Here is a 23,810-nt window from a genome sequence, read left to right as displayed (position 1 = left end):
AACAGAGGTGAGCCTGAGGGTTAGAGGTCAGGAAAGGCACGCCAATATATCAACGCGTCGCGACCAATCTTATCTTATCTTATCGATAGCGCGCCCATCTTTTCTACGTTATCGGTGACAGTTGAGGCATTGCCCTGACTCACGACTGCCATTGAGATCACTTCAAACTCCCACGATCCGTCTGACAACAACATGGCATCTTCAAATGGCGCCCCAACGGCGGGCAAGCTATGGGGTGGACGATTCACTGGTGGCCAGGACCCGATCATGACGCAGTACAACGAGTCCATCTACTTCGACCGCAAGTTCTACTCTCAAGACATTCGCGGCAGCATTGCATACGCGCGAGCAAACACGAAGACGGGCATCTTGACGTCCGCCGAGTTTGCCGAGATTGAACGTGGCCTGCAGCAAATCCACCAAGAATGGGAATCTGGCTCCTTCCACATTCATCCCGGCGTGGACGAAGACATCCACACGGCCAATGAGCGCCGTCTGGCCGAGGTGATTGGCAAGGATATCGCCGGAAAGCTTCACACCGGACGCAGTCGGAATGATCAAGTCGCCACCGACATGCGGCTCTGGTTGCGCGAGCAGATTGAGCAGCTGGAGAGGTATCTCGTCGACTTTCTCAAGGTCATCACCGCCCGCGCCGAAAAGGAGATTGAGCATGTCATGCCAGGATACACTCATCTGCAGCGAGCGCAGCCCATCCGCTGGTCGCATTGGATGCTCATGTACGGATCCTTCTTTGCTTCCGATCTCCAACGCCTGCGTGAGGTGAAGGCTCGAGTCAATCGCTCTCCGCTTGGCGCAGGTGCGTTGGCGGGCAACCCGTTCAACATCGACCGTGATGCCGTTGCAGAAGAATTGGGATTCGAGAGCGTGCTCATGAACTCCATGGCCGCTGTCGCCGACCGGGATTTCGTCGTCGAGACGATGCAATGGGGCAGCATGTTGATGACGCATCTCTCTCGATGGGCGGAAGATCTGATCATCTACTCGTCTGGAGAGTTTTCTTTTGTGCGACTGGCCGACGCCTACTCTACTGGCTCCTCTATCATGCCACAAAAGAAGAATCCCGATTCCCTCGAGCTGCTGAGAGGCAAGGCAGGACGGGCGTTTGGACAGATGGCGGGGTTGATGATGAGTGTCAAAGGCATTCCATCGACGTACAACAAGGATCTTCAGGAATCAGTCGAGCCGCTACTCGATCACGTCAAGACGGTTGGCGACAGTTTGCAGATCGCTACTGGCGTCATCTCCACTCTCGACATCTTGCCCGAGAACATGCACAAGTCGCTGACACCTGATATGCTGGCCACCGATCTAGCAGAGTACCTCGTTCGCAAAGGCGTGCCGTTCAGGGAGACGCATCACATTTCGGGGCGGGTCGTGGCGTTGGCGGAGAAGGAGAAGAAGCCCATGGACCAGCTCAGCTTTGCGCAACTACAGGGTGTCGACAAGCGGTTTGATGAGGATGTGCTGGCGGTGTTTGACTACCAGAAGAGTGTGGAGATGCGTTCGGCCAAGGGGGGGACGAGCAGGAGTGCGGTGATGGAGCAGATTGAGGCCGTCAAGAAGGCTCTGGCGGGGGAGAAGTAGACGCAGCATTGTAGCTTCTTTTCTGATGCGTTGAAGCGATGTAGACTACTTTCATGGCAGGTCCGACTAGACATTAGAACCTGAAATGCCCTTATTTCTTAATACAGTCCATGGACACAGTTTGAATGCCGGGCCTCACCTCGCTTCGCAAAGCCACCTCACCTCGTCTTTCTCCATTCCAAACAACCACAATCATCCACCACCACTTGGTCTACGGGCCCTCTACCATTCCAATGGTGAAGGAGCGCCTCGAAATCATCGAGACTGATGAGGCCGGCAATGTGACTGCAACTTACGTTCAATCGTCCACCGACCGCGAGGGCATAAGTAGGATTGATTCAATTGTGCGCCGTATCTCCACAATGCCAACTGTACCAGCTTGCTGATGATGTGGTAGTCTCCCAAAACAGTCAAATCGACATGGCAAAAGACGCTGGACGTCTTTTTACCCGCTGGCTATCCTCACAGTGTGACGAGTGATTATACGGAGTGAGTGGAACTCCCGCCTGCTTTCCCGCTTCCAGGGTCGAATACTGATGACGGTGTTAGATATCAGATATATGTACGACCCGCAGTTGATATTAGGAAGTGATAGAGGCTAATACCCGTCCCCAGGATTCTGTCCAAGCCTTCTCCAGCAGCATTGCCGGCCTCCTCTCCTCCCGCGCCGTCCTCTCCAGCGTAGGCGTAGGAGACGCCACCGCCTCGCCCACCGCCGCCCTCTTCCTCTCCATCTTCCAGGAATCCGTCGGCCGCATCGCCACCATCCTCTTCGCCCATCGCCTCGGCACCGCCTTTGAGCCGGAATGCAAAATGTATCGCTTGCTGGCGGACATCCTCAACGACATTGCGTTCGTTCTCGACTGTCTTTCGCCTGTGCTTCCTAAACCCCTGCGGATTGCGGTCTTGAGCTTCAGCAGTGTTCTCCGAGCGCTGTGTGGTGTTGCTGCGGGCTCGGCAAAGGCGAGTCTCAGTGCGCATTTTGCTCGCTGGGGCAATTTGGGGGAGTTGAATGCAAAGGATTCCAGCCAGGAGACTGTCATTTCTCTCCTGGGTATGCTGGTAGGTACGCTGGTTGTTTCGAGAATTTCTACGCCGACTGCGACTTGGACCACGCTCATTATCCTCCTGGCGGTGCATCTGGAGACGAATCGAAGGGCTGTGCGGGCGGTAGTGATGAAAACGTTGAATCGGCAGCGGGCTACGCTCGTTTACCATCACTTGAAGCAAGGGAAGGTTCCCACGCCGGAGACGATTGCAAATGAGGAGATCATCTTTGAGCGGGACGGTGTGCTCAGGCATGCAGACGGGCGGCTACTCGGGCATTGTGTTGTTGGAGCGTCAATGTCGCAACTGTTGAGCGGCATCGCCCAGGAGACCGCCCGCACAGGATCAAGCAAGGTGGACACCAACACCCTGTCGCAGCTACTTCATCTCTTTCGGCACGAAAAGTACCTACTTTGGTACACTGTGACTGGTAGACGGGTGCACGTGATTATCATTATCAAAAAGGACGCTGTCGTTGCCGACATCATCACTGCCTGGTGGCAAGCGCTCGCGGTGGCCGAGGAAGTGGCAAAGCCCGGCGCTGAGACGGACAGACTCGATCTTCTACAACGATCGATCAAGACTGCAGTGACATGCCGCTCCACGTACGAAGATGGGCTGCGACTGGAGGGATGGGATCTGACTACCTCTGCTTTGGAGACAACTTCTAACACCCGAGTGAAGATGGAATGAATCATGTATTTCACATCCGACATTTCAACGCAGCAAATGGTATCACAATAAAGCAAGTCATAGAATCGCCTCGTCTAAAATCACGACTCCATCGCTCGAAATGTCGGACACCCACATGGTCGCATCGTTCGAGTTGTTCTGGAACGCAACCAATGCGCCACCATCGACCCACGCCGCCGCCAGCTTGCTTCCGGGGATGGCTGCCTGCCGCTGCTCATTCGCCTCCCAGTTGTCCGCGTTCGGGTTCGCGATGCCAAGCAGGATTGTATCGTTCACGGCTTGGTAGAAGAGGTATGCGGTGTCGTTTTCGTCGTTGCAGATGGCGATGTCGGACCCCGCGGCGGCCGGGTAGTTTGTGTAGGAGCCTTGTCGTACAATGACGGTTAACGGGTGCAAGGGCGGGTGGTGGAGTGGTTACCTTACCTGAGTTCCAGCCGGTATCGCCGTTGTTGTAATCCCAGAACTGTTGTAGGATGAGGCCGTTGGAGGCGTTGCGAAAGTAGACATTCATCCACTGCGTCCCTCCGACGCTGTACGGCTGAGAAGACACGCATGCTGTTAGCATTGCGCATGACGAGGAGAGGGTATGGACACTCACGGCGCATGCGACGCCAGAGTTGGGATCGCTGCCCGCGAACCATGAATAGTCGTTCCATGCACTGCCGTTGAAGTAGCCGCCAATCTCCTGGATGTATCTTTGCAGAGCCAAGTCAGCTGGGCTGTCGAGGGAAGCTCTGTTGAGCGGACTGTCACTTACCCCCACTGCGATGCGTAGTAGATTCGGAGACCATACAGATCCTGGTTATCCCAGCATGCGGCGAGTGCTATACTGCCCGGTTGCACAATGTTGCCACTTATTGCCGTCGGCGGGCTCCAACTTCCGCTCTCCGTTCGGTTTGTGGTACTGACCTACAACATCATGTGGGAGTCAGTCACTCATGTACCAAGGACCGCGACGTGAGGAGTCCATACCAGCCCGCCCTGATTGACGAAAAAGACCTGTCGATATGTCTGGCCGTTGTATGGGTATATTATGGCGGAGAGAGGAGAGCCTAGACCGGCTTGCGAGGTGACGATCGCGTTCGTATCCTCGGTGACCAGCGGTAATGACCACTTGCCGTTGGAGTAGGAGTTCTCCATGATGTCGCCGTTCTGAGCTTGGAAGTAGTGGTACATGGTGTCGCCAGATGTCACGGTCGCAAGACCGGTGTTTGCCACTGCTTGTAAGGGCTTGTTGTTGCTTTTGCTGTATGCACGTCAGGATGGATGGCTCCAAGATTAATCGCTGTGTCCTACCTCGCGTCGGACAGAGATATCCCAACCCCGACCCCAACCCCCACGCCGATGATTACCATGGAGAGTATCACAACGACTGCAATCATGACTCCTCTCCGCATTCCGCAGTATCGCCGCGGGCCTTGCTTCTGCCCTTCGCGTACTTTATCCGTCTCCTCGTGACTCCCGTAGCTCGACGCTACGCTCTCGGGATCCTCCGATCCATGAAAGACTTCCTTGTCATGGACTGAGCGACGTGCAGCGGGCTGGGGAAAGTTTTCGGAGAAGTGGCTTGACTCGTGCCTGGCCGACTCGAAAGGGACGACCTCTGGCGCATCTTGGTGCGGCACCACCTCTGGAGCGCTGTGTTGCAGCGCGGAGTAGCCTTTGGTGTAGTTTTTGGGGTAGCCTTTGGAATCCATGCTGGCCACCAAGGGCCGGCGAAGAGTGAAAAAGGCAGTGACGGCAAAGAAGATGAATCAGAGTAGACAATGTCAGCAGAGATGCAGGAAAGGAAAGACGGAGTGGAGCGGGAGGAGCTCGCAACGGGAAGGCAAATGATGGGGAAATGCCCCGAGGGAATCCTTGCAGCACTGCCTGATGATGGACGTCCGCCGCCGGATGGACAGACTTTGGTGCTTGTCTCATCAGGGACAGGTAGATTGATAGAGGGCTGAACGTGAGCCCTAATAATAGCTCGTCACGCCTACAACATCTTATTGCAAGAGCATATCGGGCAAGAATCAGCCGTAGAGGGTTCAACGGACATCCACCTGGTCGAATTCCGTTGTCTCTAACTATTACACGAGTCCCGACTTGAGGCCGATCGGATGTCAGCAGTGGTTCGGGTCAGCTCGCTGTTGCCTTGCGGGAGGGGAAGTCGAGATGTCAACGATGGATTCGTGAAGTTACGGGACATCTAGCCTGATTGGGCGGGAGGTATGCCTGGCCCCTGAACTCTAAGGCAGCTGAAACTCTCAGAACTCTGTTTGGGAGATTGTTGCGAAGAACAACGCTGTTGGCGTGTTGTTAATAGTCGGCTCCAAGCACTGGCAGCCATGGCGGGCGCGATGGGATGCCATCGCTGTCTGTGGATGAGAGGCATCGAGTGCAGTCACCTGCGCCTCTCCTCAGCCTTGTCCTGCTTGGCCCTTGCGTTGGAGATGAAAGCCATACACCGGTGAATGACAGGCGGGCGCCAAGGGCCGGCAACCTCCTACTTTCCACCCGGGGTACTGTCCGAGGCTTGGAGGCGGCATGCTTCACGAGCTAATGCGAGGCCTGTCAAAGGTTTGAGGGTGAGGAGTGATGCCGCACTGTCCTCCCAGCCAATCTGAGTCTTCGGGAGCGCTTGTCAATGTCGTGAACGCCTATGCCATATCTAGCCTTTGGGCTACGATGACCCGTCATTCGCATCAACAGCTCGGCTGGAGTCTGTCAACGACACGCTTTCTCCAGCGAGTCACAGATCCAGAGTACGTAAGCACACGGTTATACATGCGCGGTGGACATGAGCAGCTCGACCTGACGAGCCCGGTGGATCGACTGTGGCGCAGGTCAAGTCTGGGGTATGGGGTATGGGGCTTCGCATGTCTCGACGATGCTTCGATCAATCCTCCGCATCACCGGCCGTCAGACGTCTTCCGCCAACGGCTTTAACGTTGGAGGATGTGTAACTGAGATATCCGAGACGCATCCGCCAGGTCGATCCAGGTGGGAGAACGACATGTGTGCCGCAGATCTGGCCGGAAGTCTATCAGCCCTTGAAGCGTCCGTATCAGTACGCTGCCATCAGCCTACGCCGTGGTGAATCTCCTGTGTCGTAGAAGGGCCAGTTGATCCCAATGAAGTCAGATATCAAATGTAGATGGCTGGGTGCTGTCTGGTGCTTCCCCGGTGTTAGTCAGCGCACTTCCAAGCGGCGTGCAGTCGCTACCTGATCTGAGAAAATCATGAACCCGTCTTTTCTCCGCCATTCTACACTACTAGAGCGTCGTTGCATCGAGCTCATGCCGACTGCATACTGTACTCCGACGATCACTATTACATGCATTTCAATCTCCCCACACGGCACGCATTCTAGCTTGTTCGACTGCATGCTAACCCCCGAGCTAGCCCCTATACACACCTACCGCAATCTCACTTCATCACCTCACTTCCGAACATCCGTACTGGCTCGCCGGAAACAAGATTGCCCTGGTCTGCTTTCTTTCCATAAAGACCACTATGCAGCGCATCAATCTCGTTGGCTTTCGATAAAGGCCGCTATGCAGCGCATCAATTTCGCTAAGGCACGCTCTCCGCGTGTGCCGACCGTCTCCGCCACCTCGTGACAACCTTCTGGCGCCCATGTGCCGGACATGAGCCCATTTTCGGGCTTTGGGCTGCCACAGCCTTGCCTGGAAGTGGTTGAAGATCGTCGGGCATCAAAGAGTCTTGAATGCCATACGACAATGTGCTGCAACATCGCGACAATAATGTGCCCCCGAAACGTGCAGGAGGTAGGTGCTCTTTTTGTATTTATATCCTGCTCTTGTCCCGGCATTCCCAGCACTTCACGATTGAACGCATCCATCTCTTACGCTTCTCATATTTCAACATGCTCAGCGTCATCCTTGCAGGGCTAGCCGGCTCGGTCGCCGCCATTCCTGCCTTGGCCCCTCGACAATCTTCAAGTCAAGCCTACGCATCAAACAACGGACTCTCTCTCGCGCTCTCCTCCATCCAAGGCCCCGTCCTCGGTGGGGGTGGTGCGAATGGAGAATCAACATGGAGTCTCTCCATCGATGATACCTCGAGTGGATACAAGCAGACCATTACGGGATTCGGAGGCGCCGTCACCGACTCCACCGTCACCACGTTCAATATGTTGGACAGCGACACGCTATCGCAGTTATTAAACGACCTTATGACTTCCCAGGGTGCGAGCTTCAGTCTCCTTCGGCACACCATTGGTGCCTCGGATTTGTCGGGAGACCCTGCCTACACCTACGATGACAGTGGATCTGCGTCCAATCCGAACCTCAACGGATTCAACCTTGGAGGCCGGGGCAACGCCATGGCCAACATGCTCGCGAGTATGAAGAATTTGAACGGCAATACGAAGATTCTCGGATCCCCGTGGAGCCCACCGGGATGGATGAAGCTCAACGGCGACATCGACGGCAACACCACTTGCAACAATCTGAACGATGGCTATCTCACCTCTTGCCCAGCCACCGGCCCTGATGTCGCATCGTACTTTGCCCAGTACTTTGTGGACTACATCAATGCGTACAATAACATTGGCGCGACCATTGACGCCATTACCATTCAAAACGAGCCCTTGAACAGCCAAGCGGGCTACCCGACCATGTACGTTTATGCCGACGAATCTGCGGATCTGATTCAAAATTACGTTGGTCCCGCCCTGTCCAACGCAGGTCTGGGCAGCGTGCAGATCTGGGCGCTTGACCACAACACACGTAAGTCGAGGCGACATTCAAACACACCTGGACTTCTTACTAACCCGCATAGAATACGAATCGTACGCTCAAACCGTCCTCGACAACGCCGGACAATACGTAAACACCGTCGCCTGGCATTGTTACGACGGCCCAGACTGGTCGGTGTTGACCGATATCAAGAACCAATACGGAAACGTCGAACAGTACATGACGGAATGCTACACCCCCCCAGCAAGCGCCGGAGCAGACGGAGCGTGGAACGCGCCGGCCAACTTCGTCATCGGGCCACTGCAAAATTGGGCATCGGGGGCCATGTCATGGAACATTGGTGCCCAAGAGGAGTCCGACGGCACCTTTGGCCCACACCTAGACGGCGGCTGCACCGATTGCCAAGGCCTCGTGACGATCAACAGCGCCTCCTCCTACACCCTCAACAACGCCTACTATCAAATTGCGCAGTTCAGCAAGTTTATGCCCACCGGCGCGACGGTGCTGAATGGGACGGGAAGCTACACTTATTCCGATGGTACGGGCGTCCAGTCCGTGGCGACGCTGAACCCGGATGGCACGCGCTCGGTGGCGATTGTGAATAACTTCAGCAATGCCATTTATGTTACCTTGGATACGGCGAGTGGGGAGACTTGGGGCGGCAATGTGCCGGAGCAGTCGACTACGACTTGGATTTTGCCTGCTTCCAATTAGTTTGAAGAGTAGCGAATGTACAACGACTGTTAACATCATCCTCCCATAACATCCTATTGTACGTCTTCAGCGTCGCCGGAGGTGGGGTATTGTTAATCAAGAGACACTGTACACGTTGCTCCGTACACTCTGTCACTCTGGTCCCGATGACTCATGCAATCGTCGCATTCAAAATCGTCCCACCGGTGCCCGACAAGTCCGAAACCCACATGGTGGATGAATCTGGATCGCCTTGAAAGGCGACGAGCGCGCCGCCATTGACGTACGCCGCGGCCAGCTTCGAACCCGTGATGCTCGTCTGACGCTGTGTGAATGTCTCGTAGTCTGTGTTCTGCGCGTTGAGCGTGCCAAGCATGATTTCGTTGTCCTGCGACTGGAAAAAGACATATTGCGCGCCGGAAGGATCGCTACAGGCAGCGATGTCAGCGCCGGCGAGGGCAGTGTAGGCTGTGAGTGGGCCTGTTGCGCAGAATGGTCAGCAAGAGCGTAAGATGTGATGATGCGATGCTTGCACAACTATCTTACCGCCGTTCCAGTCTGTGTAATTATTGTCCACGGCGTAGTTGTAGTGCTCTTGTACAACCGTGCCGGATTCCTTGTCGCGAAAGTACAGATTCAATGTCTGCCCGTGCGTCTGACGCGGTTGCATTTGTGTGAGCCATGCTCCTTGTGGAAACCAGGGCAGGGAAGACTCACTACGCACGCAACGCCAGAACTGAGGTCAGCGGCAGGGAACAATGCATGACCAATCCATTCGCTGCCATTGAAGTACCCGCCGAGCTCCTGAATGCCGCTGCGCATCATCAAGTCAGCCAGCCGTCAGACTTCGGTCCTAGACCAATTACCTACCCAGCCTGAGATGCATAATAGACTCGAAACCCGTACAGGTCGTTGTCGTTCCAGCATGCTGCCAGCGCTATACTGTTTGGCGTGACTACCTCGCTCGTGATCGTCGTTGACGTGCTCCACCTTCCGTCCTGCGTTCTATTGGTTGTGGCGACCTGCCCAACATCGTTGAGGTAGAAGACCTGTCGATACGTCTGCCCAGCAAAAGGATACACGATTGCGGCGAGGGGCGAGGCAGGACCGGCTCTGGTAGTGACCAATGCGTCGGTACCTGTAGTGCCCTGTAACGACCACTGTCCGTTGGAATAGGAATTCTCGAGAATGCTGCCGTTAGGGGCTTGGAAGTACTCGTACATGATATCGCCGGATGACACCGTTGCAAGTCCTGTCATTGACATTGCCTGCAGCGCCTGGGTACTGCCACTGTCTCTGCATGTATTCAGCCTCTTGGGAGTGGTTGTCGATTGCGAGTCACCTACTTTTTGCCGGATAGAGATATTCCAACTCCAACGCCGACCGCCACACCGATAATGATGAAGGACAGTAGCACTACGACGGCGATGAAGACAGCCTTCCGCATGCGACAGTATCGCCGTCCTTCGTGCTTCCGTCGCATGCCATTCCAATCACCCCTCTGCATTTGAGGTGTGGTCCTCTTGATCTCATGAGGATGATGGCTGGAGCCGACACTTTCAGGATCCTCGTATACATTGATCGCTTCCTTGGCAGAGGTCGAGTGTCTCTGGTCGAACTCGGGGTAGTTTTCCGAGTGTTGCCCATGCTGGAAAGACTCGTGAGGGACGACTTCAGGAGCTTCGCGTTTGTGCACCACCTCGGGGCCATCGTGGAGCAACGCGGAGTACTTCTGGAGCGTCATTTGGATGGAAAGTGTTGCGCAGAGAAAAGCCGATTGGAAAAGAATGACACGACAACGGATTCACGAAGAGAAAGACGAAGGGCAAGGAAATTAGCAGCGGTTGATGGAAAGAGAAGGGGAATCGACGAGAGCAGCCTCTCAATCCGATTCTTTCAGCGCCGACCTCAGCCTCAACGGACCATGTGCATGTGCCATTGGCGAGTTGAGCCATAGATGGTCCTATGGAAGGGTTGGGGCCAATATGATACCCTGTCTGGTCGTCAGGCTTCCCACGCGCCATGCTGCAAGGGCGTATCGGGAGCCGAACATCCTGGGACCGTCTATTATCAGCGCCACACGAGCCTAATCGAGCCTGTGGAAGGGGTTTGAGCGAATGAGGTTCGTGCCTCAGTCGTCAAAGGCGAGTTTACTGTCTCGTTGCCGGAGGCGGAGCTGCCAAGGTGAGGGCTGTACGGGCAACGCCATGTGTGCCCTGAAGTCAGCCCTTGTTATTTCCGCCGGGCATTACCAGGCTGGCAGCGAGCCTCCAGATCATCGACGCTTCCTCCGTGGACGCAGTTTGACGTTCCTCCTGCGTGTTTCCAAGGCAGATCTGAGCGAATCAGGACCACATCTTAATTCCGGGTCAGCTCACTGCCTCGTCGGGAAAGATGGAGTTGCCGAATTCGATGCTGTGCGGGCAAGGCGTGCATGTGCCCGGAAGTGAGCCCTTCAATGCCTTGCTGCCCGCCAGTGAAACTCGCGATCAGCGCGTCCTCCATGGATCCACTCGGCGTACACGTCGCTGCTCTGCGCCGTCTGCCGGATGCATTGTCCGTCTGGCGGATCAAGATTGCCCGGCGGTGACATAAGCTTTGAGGACGACAGTGAAGCTTCGACGCCTCCTCCCCAGCCTTGCTGAGCCAGACCTTGGGCCGGAAGTTGATGTCCGTATGCAATGCGCTCTTTCAAGGCACGCGGGTGTGCATCTCCTCTAGCGAACGGATCACCACGTTTCCGTACACGATACTTCTGTAGCCTACCTGCAGACGACGATTGTGGAGTCTGCTCATTGGCTTGCCCTTGATACGACAACGAGTACCTCGCGTAACACAGGAGCTAATGTGATCGCTCTATTACAAACCGATGTGCGTGTAAGGCCTCCAAGGGTCATCTTGCGAGGCGGGGTAAAAGCATGCTGGCACGATGGATGGTAAGGGGGGCAGGTATAAAGGTATCGTCGTAGAAGCCATTGGACACGGTGCTCCTCCAGTTCAATCTCATCATGTTGTCTTCTAAAATCACTACCGCTCTTCTTGCCCTCGTCGGGTCTGCTGCAGCCGTGTGTCCCGCGGCTACACGCCAGGCTTCCGCCGAGCAGGTCATCTACTCTTACAATCTGAACAGCGACACGGCTGCCGCTGCAGGGTTCGCCAAAGTTCCTTGGGGGGATCCAGACACTGCTGGTGGATGCTATACCGTCATGTAAGTTGGGAATGGAAGAAACTGCCGGGGCCTATCAATGCTGATTACACATAGCATCGCCGACGGAGCCTGCCCGATTCCGGTTGCAACGACGGGCACTGGTACTTACGAGTTTGCCGTTGAATCGTGAGTCGGACGGCATAACATTGGAAGAATGACACTGATGACGACGCCAGACGACAAGTATTCAGCCATCTGACTGGCCAATACACCAACTTTGACAATGGGACGACTCTAATCACCACCGTTGTTGTAAGGCTTCATGCATCCCTTTCATCGCCTTGCAAGATGTGCTGACGATTCAAACAGACTCTGGGCCATCAAACGACGGTCGGAACCGTCCCGATTCCCGTGTCCTTTATCGGATATGTGTATATGGACTACGACGACAACTGCCGCATCTACCAGGCTCGTGCCTATGCTCGGGTCCCCTACCAGGTGTTGCAGGAGACGTTTGCAGCTGTGAACCTCAACCTGCCGGCGCCGGTTTGTGGGGCGGAGCCATAGAATAGCGACAACTACACGAGATGAAAGAGAAGTGAACAAGGTTGCCGGACGGAGAGATGCGAGTGTGAATTGAATTATATAATGTCACTGCCTTGACTTGCAACACATTGTACAGCACTCGTCGTCAATCACTCTCGACACATGCTTCCCCTCAGACATCTTCCATCAACGTCTTGAGCGCGGCCTCAAACTTGCGTTTCTCATCCTGGTCTTCCTTGCGAGCGAGCTCGAATTCCTTCCGAGTAGTTTCCTTTGCTGCAAGAATTTCTTTCTTCAGTTCGGCAAGCGATGCGTCGAGTTCCTCCCGGGCCAATTGCTCCGCTGCGGCGTCCGAAACCAAGATCTCTTGCTTGGCTGTCGCCATGTCGACTTCGACCTGATGCAATTCTTCGAGGATGGTGGTCATCTCTTGTCGTTTCTCCTGCAAAAGCTTCTCGAATGCGTGCACGGTGTCGCCTAGGCGGACTTCATTGGTCACGGTCTTGCCGTTCGGGAGCGTCGTCTGCAGCACCATGATCTCGTCGTCGAGAGACCGCGACATGTCGGCTTCCTCGTTGGCCAGGGCTTCGACGGAGGCCGCATCTTCATCGACGGTGGTGATGTCTACTCGGGCAATGAGCTCGGCATAGACTGGTTCCAGCAGGTGAGACTTTTGCAGGGCCACCCCTTTTCGGTACGAGTCGGTAGCGGCTGGGAAGGATTAGATGTGATGGGACAAGTGCGGGAAGGTGTGTACCATTGAAGCTGCGGCTGATTTCTTTGCCAGGTCCCGTTTTTCTTGATGCCAGAAGGGATTGGCTGCGGGAAACGGTGACACTGAGATTGAGACCAGGCGCAGCGAGGCGGCGGTCACTTTTGTGCACACGGTTGGAGATCTTGCTCGGAGTGAACAGCGTCGAAACCGAGATGGTGCGCTTGACCTTCTTCGGGGGCAGGTTTTCTTTTTCGGCGGCACGAAAGCCTCTTTCACGCGCCATCGTTGTATTGTGGGAGTCTGTAGATGAAACGAGGAACACTGGGGATGAATGAATGGCCCGGGTGGGATGGAAGTGAGAGGAAGAGTGAAGAGGTGAAGTTGGAATAGACTCGACTTGCCGCCATCTTGCAAGGAAGGCACGACCGGGACAGCGCTGTCATGTGCCAAGAAGACGATCTCATATGTCCATCTGCCTTACTCTGCCTCCGCCGCAACCAACACATCCTTCTCTTCCAACAGCTTCGCCAAGCTACCGTCCTGATGCATCGACATGAGAATGTCGGTCCCGCCCACAAACTCCTTGTCGACGTAAAGCTGAGGAATCGTCGGCCACTCGGAGTACTCTTTGATCCCTGCAGAATCATCAGTGCGTCGTCCTCGTATCGCGCATGATATCACCCTACCTTGTCGCAGCTCCTCATCCTCCAGCACGTTGAACGCCGTGAACTTTTGCGGATTCACGCCCTGCAGCCCCAAAATCTGGATGCTGGCGCGCGAGAAGCCACATTGCGGTGTTTCCGGCGTGCCCTTCATGAAGAGCACCACCGGCGCCGATCCCACCGCTTTGTCTATCGCTGCGCGAGTCTCGGTGGAGAGGCAGGCCTTTTGCAGGACGGCGAATCGCGGGGAGAGGAAGGGGTTGCGTCGCGGGCGGATGGCCTGGCTGGCGACCTGGATTTCGTTAGCAGTGGCGGGTGGATAAAGCGGCGAGGTTCCGTACGGTTCGGAGCGCTGATCTGGAAATCATTTTGATGTTGTTGTTGTTGTAGGTGGAGTGTCTGCGGGAAGCTTTGGAGCGCAAGATATTTGGCTGTTCAATGCAGGGTGGCGTCGCATGACGCAAGGGTTGCTGACAGATCCTCACTTCACCCGGAGGTGCTTTCGATATAATGCAGAACATTCACCGACGATGATGAATAACAAGCAGTAGAGCAAAACACGATGACCTCCATTCCACCAAACGACTCTACACAACAACCACTCAAAGCATCCGACCACTTCAACGACGGCAAATACCATCTCCTTCTCGCAGCAACCGGCTCAGTAGCAACCATCAAAATCCCCAACATCCTCACCGCCCTCTCGCACCACCCCAACCTCTCCATCCGCTTGCTCCTCTCCGAATCCGCTGTGGAATTCCTCCAAAACCAATCCCGAGAGCAGCCATCCCTCCAGGATCTCACCACCATCCCCAACGTCGACGGCATCTACCGCGACGCAGACGAATGGCGCAAACCGTGGGTGCGAGGTGATAGCATCGCGCACATTGAGCTCCGCCGCTGGGCAGATCTCATGCTCATCGCTCCGCTCTCGGCCAACAGTCTGGCGAAAATCGCCCTCGGCTTGTCCGACAATCTCGTCACTTCTGTTGTGCGCGCGTGGGATACGACGGGCATGATTGATGCGCCGAGACCGGGAATCCGGCATGCGTGGGGCGAGAGGAAGGTGATTGTTGTTGCGCCGGCGATGAATACGGCCATGTGGAATCATCCCGTCACGGCGAAGCATTTGAAGGTGTTGGGGGAGGAATGGGGGGTGGAGGCTGGAGGGTGGATTGATGTTTTGCGGCCGGTGGAAAAGGAACTCGCGTGTGGCGACACGGGATCCGGAGCCATGCGGGACTGGAAGGAGATTGTTGCTCACGTCGAATCAAAGCTTGGACTATCGACAGTGAACGGAGGGTGAAGGAGTTCATTACGATATGCGCTATCTGCCGTATCAACGAGCGTGAGCCATGCGGGTATCTCTGCAACAATAAGAAAGACGGGAAGGAACGAAACATCTCGCCACCGACTTCATCAACTGTACCGATCCTCCCTACGACGCCCGCCATCGAAACGCCTCGCCCTCGCCTCCTGATCTGCTGGGATGCAACGCGCTGTCCGGCCTCTGCACGAGATGAGCGAATTGCGGGTTGATGCCCATTGGCGACGAAATCTCCATCGGCCGGTGGGATGGGTTGATGGGAAGCGGCGGAGCGATGCTGTTTCGGTTGTTTCTGCTGATGATGCCAAACACCTTTTTCTTGGTGCACGCGGTGGCGCGCGAGTATCGGCTGGATGGGGAGATGGGGTCTCTGGCGGGGTACGGCGGCGCACTGTCGACTTTGGGAGAGGAAGCGTGATAGGAGGGGAGAGTTGATTGGCGGCGCTCGACGGTCAGGATGCGGAACGGATTGGATTTGGTCGGTGTGCTTGGATCCTTCATGTAGGATGACGCCAATTCCGGAGCGGTGGGTGTTCGACTCCCGGTGCTTGGGCTTTTGAGAGCGGCGACTGCGCCGTGAGCACGCACTTGACGAGCGGTGATGCCTGCGTTGCGGTCGCGGAAGACGTAGCTTGCAATCAGATTGACCCAGCCCATGATGAAGATGACGATCCCGCCGGCGATGACGATGCGCCAGAATGGGAGGCCGAGAGATTTCTGGCTCGTAGCGGGCTTGTTGAGGTTGCCGAGCATGTCGACTCCAATCACAACCATGGCCAGGGCGAGGGAGACGAAGCCGTGGGAGGGGCTGAGGAGCGGCCAGTTGCGGGAGAAGTAGCCGCGGAAAAGCGATAGTTCGGATACCATGAGGAACACTACGTGGATTAGCAGACGTCTGAGCTGATGCACGGATGGAATACTTACTGCTTGTGACTGCGGTGAGAACATGACTGACGGCGTCGAAGAAGAAGAACTTTGTGGCGACGGAAGTCTTGATGAGCATGACCACACTGCCGGTAATCACCGCTAGAAAGCTGATGATGTTGAGCACACGGATGCCGTTGAGGATGATGTAGCCCGGTCCGGCGAGTGATTTGCGGGAGAGGGCCATCTTGGATGTTGCTTGTTTGCTATGTGACTGGATAGCTTGGAAGCGGGTGGTGACTTGGGCAATGTGGTGGGGTTCGATGGGGATGTAGAGTAGTCTTCACTGTGGGTAAGCATTTGCCGGGCGTGAATGAGGGCGTGACGAACTTTTCAGTAGGATAGAGTCGTAAGAACATGGGGTGACAATGACGGAGTGGCTGTCCAGCAGTCTTGAGGTGTTGAAAAATGTCGTTGGGACTGTGAGGATTGGAAGATCAAAGAAAGCAAGCGATGGAAGATGCTGGAGGGAATAGGGAAGGGAGGAGAAGTTCAAAGCCGTAAAGGCCTTGAATTCTCGTGGATTCTCGCGAGGAATAGATCAACAATAGAAACACGACGGACAATAGGGAAGGGGGAAGTTCACTTGAAGGCCATTTCTCACATTGAACGTGATCAGTGGCGCGAGTCTGTCACACACGCGACAATCCATCTTTCGGTGGATGTGTCGTCGATCGTGAGCCCGACAGCAGTCCTGAAACCCAGACACCGTCCTGGCTATTGGAGGACCGGCGTGAAGTGCATCGGGTCGGAGATCGGAGATGAGCTCCACTGGCTCTGATCCTTTCCAGAGCATGCTACATGTAGGGAGATGATGAGGAGAGACGCAATCATTGGCCAGCATTGCTGCATCCACCGAAGCGCGAGCTCTTCCGTCTTTGACGCTGCTGCGTGTTTCAGATGTGGTGAAGTCGGCCGAAACCGTCGGGCTGCGACAAGCTCTCGGCTCGGACCGCGAGGGTGGGGCGTGTCGGCGGCAGGTTGTCTCGACAAAGTTTTGACCGCATCTCCCACCCGACCCCTTCCTCTCACCACGGTTCTATTGGACAGCAATCAAGCACAAGCAGCCTTACGCCCCTCCGTATCGTACCTTTGAGGCAAATCGAAACCCTGAACCATGGCTCGAGGCAATCAACGTGACAAGGCGCGCGAAAAGGCGCAGAAGGCTGCGGGCGGAGTGGTAGGCTCTTGGACTTGCTGTTTGGGAGGCTATAGACGCTGGTGCTGATTGCATGTAGAAACACAAGACCACTGGAACTGGTCCGGAGCAGCAGCGCGCCAAGGAGTCTGCGGCCGAGATTATGAGACAAAAGCAGGCTGCTGGTAGGCGCTCCATATCTCATGACACCCCTGTACCTCTATACTCACTCCTCGATGCTAGCCGATGCGAAGAAGGCCGAAGTGAAGAAGTGAATGGAAGAAACGTGAAGAGCAGTGGACGTTGGATCGTGCCTTGACGAATATATACCCACACAACGTGCTCGTTCTCCCTCGGCCTCCCTCCACTGCATCATCAACTCCCACGCTATGCGAAAGTCATCTCCTCTGCAATGCTACCGAACAATCAACGCGGCGCTAGGCACCAGACCGGCCTCCTTGAGAGTCATGCCAAAGTCGTCCTGATCAAAGATCTTCTTTGGGAAGTTTTGCGTGAATGAACTGGCCTGGATCCCACTCTCTTGCTCCAGTGCGTGTGCCACTTCGAATAGTGTAGTCTCGGCGGGGAAATTCTTCATGACGTTGCCACTTGGTGTTTGTAGACGTAATCTGGCTTCGGAGTGGTTCGCTGTGACTTTCGCCGGTGCTGCCGCTGCCACCGTCGCTGCACCACCCGGTGCCGCAGTAGGAGCGCCGGGGTTGAAGGCTTCGGGGTTGTCACGCATCGCTTTTTCCTCCTCTGCCTTCCTCCGGCGTTCCGCCTTGTCGGCCTCGATCTTCTCCTTGATGCGCTTCTTCGCTGCAATGTCATCAATCTTCTCCTGCTTCTTGCGCTGCGCGTCTTTAATCTGCTCCTTCCGCGCCAGCTCCTCCTTGAGATCTTCCGTCTCTTTGGTGTGCTTCTTCTTGATCTCCTCATTCCGCTTGTTCGCCTTTTGATCCTCCTCTGCCTGCGCTGCCCGCTTCGCTACCAGTCGTTCCCGCATCTCCGCCAACTTTGCCTTTTTCTCCTCCTCCGTCAACGGTGCAAGCTCTTCTGTCGATTCGGCAAAATCATCGTGCCCGCTCTTCTCTGCGTGGAACTGCGCTTGCGCCATCCCGCGGAACTTCTTGCCGCAGTCATTGCACACAAAGCTGCGCGCTTCCATGCTGGCCTCGAGCTTGGCGGAGGTGTCGGCGGTGGATTCCTCTTCTTGCAGCTCTTCGAGTGATTTGTCGGCGTTCTTGTCGAGCCAGTCGATGGCGCCGGTCAGGTTTCCGCCTTTTTTGAGGGCAATCTGGGACTTTTGCCGGTCGAAGCCCATGTCGACGAGTTGGTCCAGGTCGGTGGCCATGATGACGGGAGGTGATGGTGTGAGGGAGGGAGGGTAGAAGGTGAGCGTCTTGTTTGATGAAAGTGGTGTTTAATTCACCCCAGATTTGGAGAATGCCGTGAGTGCACGTGTGGAAGTGGTGGTTTGGTGACGTACGGCCCGAGCGGGTCCGAGCTTGCGCAATTCCAGGCTTCGTCCAGGGACGGAGACTTGGCTTACTCCCGACCTCTCCATCATCCACACGACATCACCAGCATCCCCGCCTCTCTTCCCATCATCCACTCCTCGCCCTCACTGTCCTGTACTTTACTGCGTGTACGCCCGGCGTTGTCTCTTCCCTGTCCCATCACATCACCCCACGAGCAACGGCATTGCACCTCCTTCGGCGCCCCTCAAACGAATACATTGATAACGAGCGGCCTGCTTAACAATCATCACCATGTCTGTCGAATTGGACCCGGCGGAACTCGGCTTCCGACGTGAGTGGGATCATGAGATATACCGAGGAAGCATATGCGCTGACACCTCCGTCCAGGCCCCTTTACTCAAGAAGTCTCGCAAACCCTGCGCCTTTCCAACCCCAACAGCGACCCGGTTGCGTTCAAGGTCAAGACTACTGCGCCCAAACAGTTCGTCTGCCTCATTCCAAGCCTCACTACGGCCACTGACTCCGTCATAGGTACTGTGTCCGGCCCAACTCCGGCCGCATCGAAAGTGGCCAGCATGTCGAGGTGCAAGTCCTCCTCCAAGCCATGAAAGAAGACCTTCCTCCCGATGCCAAGTGCCGCGACAAGTTCCTCGTCCAATCCGTCGCCGTCAAAGCCGATAACGAGACCAACGTGTCCCAGATCTGGAGCAATATCGAGCAGAATGCGAAGAGCAGTATTCAGGAGAAGAAGATTCGCGTCATCTTCCTACCCGCAGATGGCGACGCTGCTGCTGGGGGTCTGTCTCCTACCACTGCAGCCGGTGGAGCGGCTGTTGCTGCCGGAGCGGGCGCTGCTGCAACTGCATCCGCCGCGACGAATGGCGTCAAGGGTCATGATGAAGAGCCTGCCTCCTACTCTTCCCCCAACGCCTCCACCGTGACACCACAAAAGTCGGGCGCTGCCGAACACATGTCCACCCCTGGGACCTCTTCCATCCCGACCACGCAGGATGATATAAAGCGACAGCTGGAAGAGGCCAAGGCACAAATCTCACGATTACAAGGGCAGGTGCAGGAAGGACTCCGACAGCGGAAACCGCAGGAAGCGGCAGAAAAGGCGGTCAATTCGGTGCAACGGAGCCTTCAAAATGCTCCTGCTCCCGGCGGCGTTCCGGTGCAGATTGTTGCCGCCTTGTGCTTGCTGGTGTTTTTGATCGCGTGGTTGTTCTTCTAGACCGACGAGCATGCCGGAGGGGAGATTGTAAGAGGAAAGGAGTGTTGCTGCCGGAGGACAGGGTTGAGAGCGGAAAAGGGGCTGGATGGGAGTGTTACGTAATTCGCGGTGTCTGTCTGGGATGGACTTATCGATGATGGATGGCATACACGCGAACTACTGTCCTGTTTATGTATCAACCGGTTTTAGACCATTCTCTTCATTTGCCTCTTGATTGACAAAGTGGGCGCTAGTCACTCTATTTCTTGGCCTTCTTGACCACTTTCTTGGTCTCAGTCTTGCCTCTCGCCGAACGTTTCTTCTGCACGACTTCCGCCTCGGCGACATGCTCAATGGACGGTGTTTCCTCCGCAACGACTGCTGCTGGTTCTTCTCCAACCCCAATCATCTTTTGCTTCACGGGAACCTCACCCACATCCTTGACAACCGGCATATCAAACTCGTAACCCATGCCCTTCAACTTCTCGGCCTTTTCCGCACGTCGCATATTCTCCTTCTCCACCCTCTGCGCCCACACCTCTCGGGCCGCGCCTCTCTTCAACTTGCTCCCCTCCAACCGATTGCGTGGCGCAGGCTTCCTCTTCCTGCCTGACCCCTGAAACATGCTCTCCTTGACCTGCTCCCGCGGCACTCTTCGCACCTGCAACAGATGTCCAAACAGCAAATACTTGTCCATGGTCTTGACGACAATCTCCGCCACGGCGGCACTCGCAAACTCAATAAACCCATGATGCTGGCTCTTGCCCGTCTTGCGATTCCGCCCCAGACGCAGGTTGATAATCTCGCCAAACTGCGAAAAGTAGGCCTTCATCTGCGCCTCGTAGAAGCCGTGCGGGATGCGGCCGATGTAGATGACGCCCGGCGTGGTCTCGGGGTCGACTTGGTCGGCGATGGCTTGGTTGATGCGCTTCTTGATCAGGCCCTTTGTCGGGGGTTTGGGGAGGGTGGAGATGGAGATGCCGGCTTCGTCTTCGGAGTCGTCGGCGTCGCCGCCTTCGTCTTCGCTGCTGGAGAAGCCGGCGAGGAGGGCGGCGGTTTGGTCGGGTGTGAGCTCTTCGGCGTCGTTGTCGTCGGCGATGATGGGCTGCGCAGTCGAAGAGGTGTCTGGTTTCTTGCTCTTTGTCGTGCGTGAAGGTAGCTTCTTCTCCGTCTTGGGTGCGGGTGCTTCTGCCGGTGCAGTTTTCGCCTTTTTGAGTGCAGACTTGAGTGGTGCCGTCTTTTCCGCAGACTTGGCCACTTTCACTCTCTTGACGGCATCTCCAGTGTCGCCTGCGCTCTTGCGCTTCTTCGTCGTCTGTGCGGCCATGTTTGCTGGTGTGTAGAAGGATGAAGTCGTCAAAAGATTGAATCCGAAATTTTTGAGAGAGCAAGTGCAGCCCGCGTTGCCGAGAAATCTCCGAACGACTTCAACTGGTCGGTGGCCCTTGAACTTCCATCCACCTTCAGCCTTGTCAACGTGAATGCCAGGAAGCGTGGCCTGCCATGGCGGATTACAATACTTCGCAAGCGGAGGTGTGGGATGATTCTGCGCTGTTGGAGTCGTGGAATGATGCTCTGGAGGAGTACAAGGTGAGTCTGCTCTTCCAAACGAAGCAGGAATGTCGGCGCTCACGATTCGTAGAAGTATCACAGTCTCGCGGCGAAGGGCGAGAAAGTAGCCAGGCCAATCAAAGCAAGCGACGACGCTGTCAACGGCGGGAAAGCGATCGACTCCGTTCAGGATCTGGAAGCCGATGTGGACGCCACCGACGGAGACGTTGCTGCTCAGGCCAATGCGCAGACGACCACCATCCCTGTACCCCCGGCGGCGATGATGCCACAGAGCTTGATTGGAGGTCGGTAGCCTTCTCAACCCCTTGGTTGTCAATTGAATCCTTGCTGACAGAGTTTGCAGGCCAGGATGAAGATCTCAAGAAGCTCATGATGTCGTGGTACTACGCCGGGTATTACACGGGACTGCATGAAGGCAAGCAACAAGGGTATGCGAGTGCTATGCAAGGCGGTGGCAAGGGTTGAAAGCTGGATGGATGTAGCACTCTCAACGCCTCGCGCAGAGATGACCACGGGCGAGATGGATTCCAGGGCCAGCAGATGGAGATGATGCTGAGGCCCCTTACCCGGTCATGAGCGCGCTCCAAGGGAGCTTGATATCAGTGGAGGATTTCATGAAGGATGCGAGGCCGAATATACTGTCACAGAAGCAGTGCACCGGCGATCGGCGCGCAGGCTATGTGGTATGTAGACCAGCTCCAGCCCAGGTACTTGCCACTGCCTGGTCTTCACTACTTTCTGCGCTCAAAGCACGATAGATTCCAATTGTGTAGCCTGTCCATGGACTAATTATTCAGATCTGACGCTTTTGATAGCACGTGAAGGCCTGCAACACGGCAGAAGCTCGCTATTCAGGCCGCTCAAGTTTTTATATCAATCCGTGGCAACGGAAGCATCATCAAAGTCCGATATGGTCTAGTGGTTAGGATATCTCGCTCTCACTGGGCATTCACGAGCAGCCGAGATGGCCGGGGTGTGAGTTCGAGCACGTCCACGCTGGACAGCGTTCAGTTGCTGACACGATGCAGTCGATTCCGTAAGTCAATCCTACTGCGAGTCTTGATGCACTCAACTGATGATCCTGCAGCCGTGTCGGAAGTGCATTACTTTTTGTTCGCAGCGCGTCAACTCCATTTTTTGCACCCGGGCGAGTGCGCTTCCGTTGAGCGAAGTTGGGTTGAGATGCGGCGAGCAAGCAAAGGGACATGGAGGATGATGAAGTTGATTTCGGTTTTGAACGCAGTGACAGCACTACAGAAGCCTTGAATGTACATCTCGCCATGCTCGTGATACTTCTCAGCAGCAAGGTTCCTTGATACCTCTCGTGATTAGAAAGTAATTCATGGGAATCGCGGTGGCAAATCCCAGCGCCATGCCGATTTGCATCATCCTGGTGCCTCTCGTCAGCAGAGATCTTAAAGTCGAAGTAAGTGAAGGCTTGATGACTCACCACCAATACGTCCAAGTGTCCATGCTCAGCTGGTAGTTAAAGATCCCAACCTGGTAGATGATCATCCATCCAAAGGCACCAACCTCAAAACTGGTCAGGCTGAGGATATCCGCTTTGGCCGCTCTCCATACCGTCTTGGGGCCGTACTCGCCGCTCATGGGAGCGATGGAGAAGTACTGAAAGGCAATGCCGAAGAGCAAGGCAAATGCGTAGTCGATGAGGAGTTCGGCCCAGATGGAGTGGCCGTTGATTTTGGCGCCGGTGCCGTAGACCAGCCATTCGCCGACGAGGTCGCCCAGGATGCAGCCGGCGCCGCAGTGGGAGACGCCGACAAGGAGCGTGATGATCATGGGTCGGGAGGCGTCGTGGTGATGGCAGTGTGCGTCGGAATCATCTGGGGTTGCTTTTTCGAGGTCGGAATGGCAAGCGGGAGGGTGGTCGGGGAGATCTAGTTGTTCATCTTTCTCTTTGGTGGAAGGAGCATGGCAGGGCGGAGGAGATGCTGAATCTTGATCGGTTGGAGCTTGCTTCGATGAGCAATGCCCAGTCTTCGAATCATCTGCGTACGCTTGTGCTTTCGACATGGGTTTGGCAGCTCTTCCATACTTGAAGTAGACGTAGAGGGTGACGGGCATCATGTAGGCAGCGTTGATTGGGTATACAGGCTGGAGATGGGTCAGTTTGTGGGATGAAAAGACGAGTGGCTCGATATTTCGCTTACCACCATGATGCCCATCATACTGCGCCAACCTCGACGCCAGATGATGTCGACAGTGACGATGAGGAAGCATATTGCTCCGAGAATGAGGAAGATGCCACTCAGGATGGTGAGGGCGAGAGGGGGATGGTAATCGCTATTCATCTTGTTTTCGCGATGTGGCTTGGGT

At 55.5% G+C, this 23,810-nt stretch overlaps 16 protein-coding genes and 1 pseudogene across 17 annotated transcripts; 9 read left to right on the top strand and 8 right to left on the bottom strand.

Moving 5' to 3' along the window:
• Positions 1-18: 18 nt before the first annotated feature.
• Positions 19-1,736, top strand: BDY17DRAFT_302786 (L-Aspartase-like protein). The gene has a single exon (XM_033734457.1). It carries the CDS (start codon positions 193-195, stop codon positions 1,603-1,605), a length of 1,413 nt encoding a protein of 470 aa, XP_033586417.1. The 5' UTR covers positions 19-192; the 3' UTR covers positions 1,606-1,736.
• A 102-nt stretch (positions 1,737-1,838) lies between these two features.
• BDY17DRAFT_326855 (vitamin B6 photo-protection and homoeostasis-domain-containing protein) lies at positions 1,839-3,345 on the top strand (the record flags this gene model as incomplete). Its single annotated transcript, XM_033737579.1, has 4 exons — positions 1,839-1,949; positions 2,003-2,094; positions 2,155-2,167; positions 2,221-3,345. 4 exons carry the CDS (start codon positions 1,839-1,841, stop codon positions 3,343-3,345), a joined length of 1,341 nt encoding a protein of 446 aa, XP_033586416.1.
• Positions 3,346-3,402: 57 nt separating this feature from the next.
• BDY17DRAFT_326854 (uncharacterized protein) lies at positions 3,403-5,042 on the bottom strand (the record flags this gene model as incomplete). Its single annotated transcript, XM_033737578.1, has 6 exons — positions 3,403-3,710; positions 3,769-3,883; positions 3,944-4,040; positions 4,103-4,254; positions 4,318-4,591; positions 4,642-5,042. 6 exons carry the CDS (start codon positions 5,040-5,042, stop codon positions 3,403-3,405), a joined length of 1,347 nt encoding a protein of 448 aa, XP_033586415.1.
• A 2,056-nt stretch (positions 5,043-7,098) lies between these two features.
• On the top strand, positions 7,099-8,852 carry BDY17DRAFT_27243 (putative beta-1,6-glucanase Neg1). Its single transcript, XM_033731959.1, has 2 exons — positions 7,099-8,084; positions 8,137-8,852. Exons 1-2 carry the CDS (start codon positions 7,220-7,222, stop codon positions 8,766-8,768), a joined length of 1,497 nt encoding a protein of 498 aa, XP_033586414.1. The 5' UTR covers positions 7,099-7,219; the 3' UTR covers positions 8,769-8,852.
• BDY17DRAFT_27247 (uncharacterized protein) lies at positions 8,844-10,597 on the bottom strand. Its single transcript, XM_033731960.1, has 5 exons — positions 10,094-10,597; positions 9,618-10,043; positions 9,465-9,561; positions 9,294-9,402; positions 8,844-9,227 (listed from the first exon to the last, which is right to left on the bottom strand). The coding sequence occupies exons 1-5, from the start codon at positions 10,489-10,491 to the stop codon at positions 8,920-8,922; spliced, it is 1,338 nt and encodes a 445-aa protein (XP_033586413.1). The 5' UTR covers positions 10,492-10,597; the 3' UTR covers positions 8,844-8,919.
• A 1,124-nt stretch (positions 10,598-11,721) lies between these two features.
• Positions 11,722-12,754, top strand: BDY17DRAFT_26909 (uncharacterized protein). Its single transcript, XM_033731930.1, has 4 exons — positions 11,722-11,955; positions 12,010-12,081; positions 12,132-12,207; positions 12,265-12,754. Exons 1-4 carry the CDS (start codon positions 11,756-11,758, stop codon positions 12,460-12,462), a joined length of 546 nt encoding a protein of 181 aa, XP_033586412.1. The 5' UTR covers positions 11,722-11,755; the 3' UTR covers positions 12,463-12,754.
• On the bottom strand, positions 12,614-13,439 carry BDY17DRAFT_326850 (uncharacterized protein; the record flags this gene model as incomplete). Its single annotated transcript, XM_033737577.1, has 2 exons — positions 12,614-13,152; positions 13,199-13,439. The coding sequence occupies 2 exons, from the start codon at positions 13,437-13,439 to the stop codon at positions 12,614-12,616; spliced, it is 780 nt and encodes a 259-aa protein (XP_033586411.1).
• A 194-nt stretch (positions 13,440-13,633) lies between these two features.
• On the bottom strand, positions 13,634-14,107 carry BDY17DRAFT_255970 (thioredoxin-like protein; the record flags this gene model as incomplete). Its single annotated transcript, XM_033731574.1, has 2 exons — positions 13,634-13,791; positions 13,843-14,107. Coding segments are annotated over 2 exons (423 nt in total), but the record flags the coding sequence as incomplete, so codon positions are not given.
• A 273-nt stretch (positions 14,108-14,380) lies between these two features.
• On the top strand, positions 14,381-15,124 carry BDY17DRAFT_318493 (phosphopantothenoylcysteine decarboxylase; the record flags this gene model as incomplete). The annotated part of the gene is made up of 1 exon (XM_033736189.1): positions 14,381-15,124. One exon carries the CDS (start codon positions 14,381-14,383, stop codon positions 15,122-15,124), a length of 744 nt encoding a protein of 247 aa, XP_033586409.1.
• A 518-nt stretch (positions 15,125-15,642) lies between these two features.
• BDY17DRAFT_312778 (uncharacterized protein) lies at positions 15,643-16,256 on the bottom strand (the record flags this gene model as incomplete). Its single annotated transcript, XM_033735656.1, is given in 3 exon segments — positions 15,643-15,714; positions 15,734-16,020; positions 16,070-16,256. 3 exon segments carry the CDS (start codon positions 16,254-16,256, stop codon positions 15,643-15,645), a joined length of 546 nt encoding a protein of 181 aa, XP_033586408.1.
• Positions 16,257-17,089: 833 nt separating this feature from the next.
• BDY17DRAFT_302764 (uncharacterized protein) lies at positions 17,090-17,563 on the top strand. Its single transcript, XM_033734456.1, has 3 exons — positions 17,090-17,249; positions 17,308-17,392; positions 17,451-17,563. Exons 1-3 carry the CDS (start codon positions 17,187-17,189, stop codon positions 17,480-17,482), a joined length of 180 nt encoding a protein of 59 aa, XP_033586407.1. The 5' UTR covers positions 17,090-17,186; the 3' UTR covers positions 17,483-17,563.
• A 59-nt stretch (positions 17,564-17,622) lies between these two features.
• Positions 17,623-18,561, bottom strand: BDY17DRAFT_256466 (ubiquitin-related domain-containing protein; the record flags this gene model as incomplete). The annotated part of the gene is made up of 1 exon (XM_033731606.1): positions 17,623-18,561. One exon carries the CDS (start codon positions 18,559-18,561, stop codon positions 17,623-17,625), a length of 939 nt encoding a protein of 312 aa, XP_033586406.1.
• A 418-nt stretch (positions 18,562-18,979) lies between these two features.
• On the top strand, positions 18,980-19,922 carry BDY17DRAFT_255710 (PapD-like protein; the record flags this gene model as incomplete). The annotated part of the gene is made up of 4 exons (XM_033731551.1): positions 18,980-19,019; positions 19,076-19,169; positions 19,220-19,485; positions 19,534-19,922. The coding sequence occupies 4 exons, from the start codon at positions 18,980-18,982 to the stop codon at positions 19,920-19,922; spliced, it is 789 nt and encodes a 262-aa protein (XP_033586405.1).
• Positions 19,923-20,106: 184 nt separating this feature from the next.
• Positions 20,107-21,263, bottom strand: BDY17DRAFT_302761 (uncharacterized protein). Its single transcript, XM_033734455.1, has one exon. It carries the CDS (start codon positions 21,226-21,228, stop codon positions 20,161-20,163), a length of 1,068 nt encoding a protein of 355 aa, XP_033586404.1. The 5' UTR covers positions 21,229-21,263; the 3' UTR covers positions 20,107-20,160.
• A 141-nt stretch (positions 21,264-21,404) lies between these two features.
• Positions 21,405-21,938, top strand: BDY17DRAFT_326842 (uncharacterized protein; the record flags this gene model as incomplete). Its single annotated transcript, XM_033737576.1, has 3 exons — positions 21,405-21,491; positions 21,544-21,757; positions 21,817-21,938. The coding sequence occupies 3 exons, from the start codon at positions 21,405-21,407 to the stop codon at positions 21,936-21,938; spliced, it is 423 nt and encodes a 140-aa protein (XP_033586403.1).
• Positions 21,939-22,376: 438 nt separating this feature from the next.
• Positions 22,377-22,476, top strand: BDY17DRAFT_t34 (annotated as a pseudogene). The gene has a single exon. The product of its transcript is annotated as a tRNA-OTHER (tRNA).
• Positions 22,477-22,769: 293 nt separating this feature from the next.
• Positions 22,770-23,785, bottom strand: BDY17DRAFT_326841 (uncharacterized protein; the record flags this gene model as incomplete). The annotated part of the gene is made up of 3 exons (XM_033737575.1): positions 22,770-22,863; positions 22,924-23,588; positions 23,645-23,785. The coding sequence occupies 3 exons, from the start codon at positions 23,783-23,785 to the stop codon at positions 22,770-22,772; spliced, it is 900 nt and encodes a 299-aa protein (XP_033586402.1).
• Between the last annotated feature and the right edge of the window lie 25 nt (positions 23,786-23,810).

This window comes from Neohortaea acidophila (genome assembly GCF_010093505.1).
Source record: "Neohortaea acidophila strain CBS 113389 unplaced genomic scaffold BDY17scaffold_10, whole genome shotgun sequence".
Taxonomy (NCBI): Eukaryota; Fungi; Ascomycota; class Dothideomycetes; order Mycosphaerellales; family Teratosphaeriaceae; genus Neohortaea; species Neohortaea acidophila.
The sequence above is the reverse complement of the archived record's forward strand: the minus strand, read 5'-3'. Positions and strand labels throughout refer to the sequence as shown.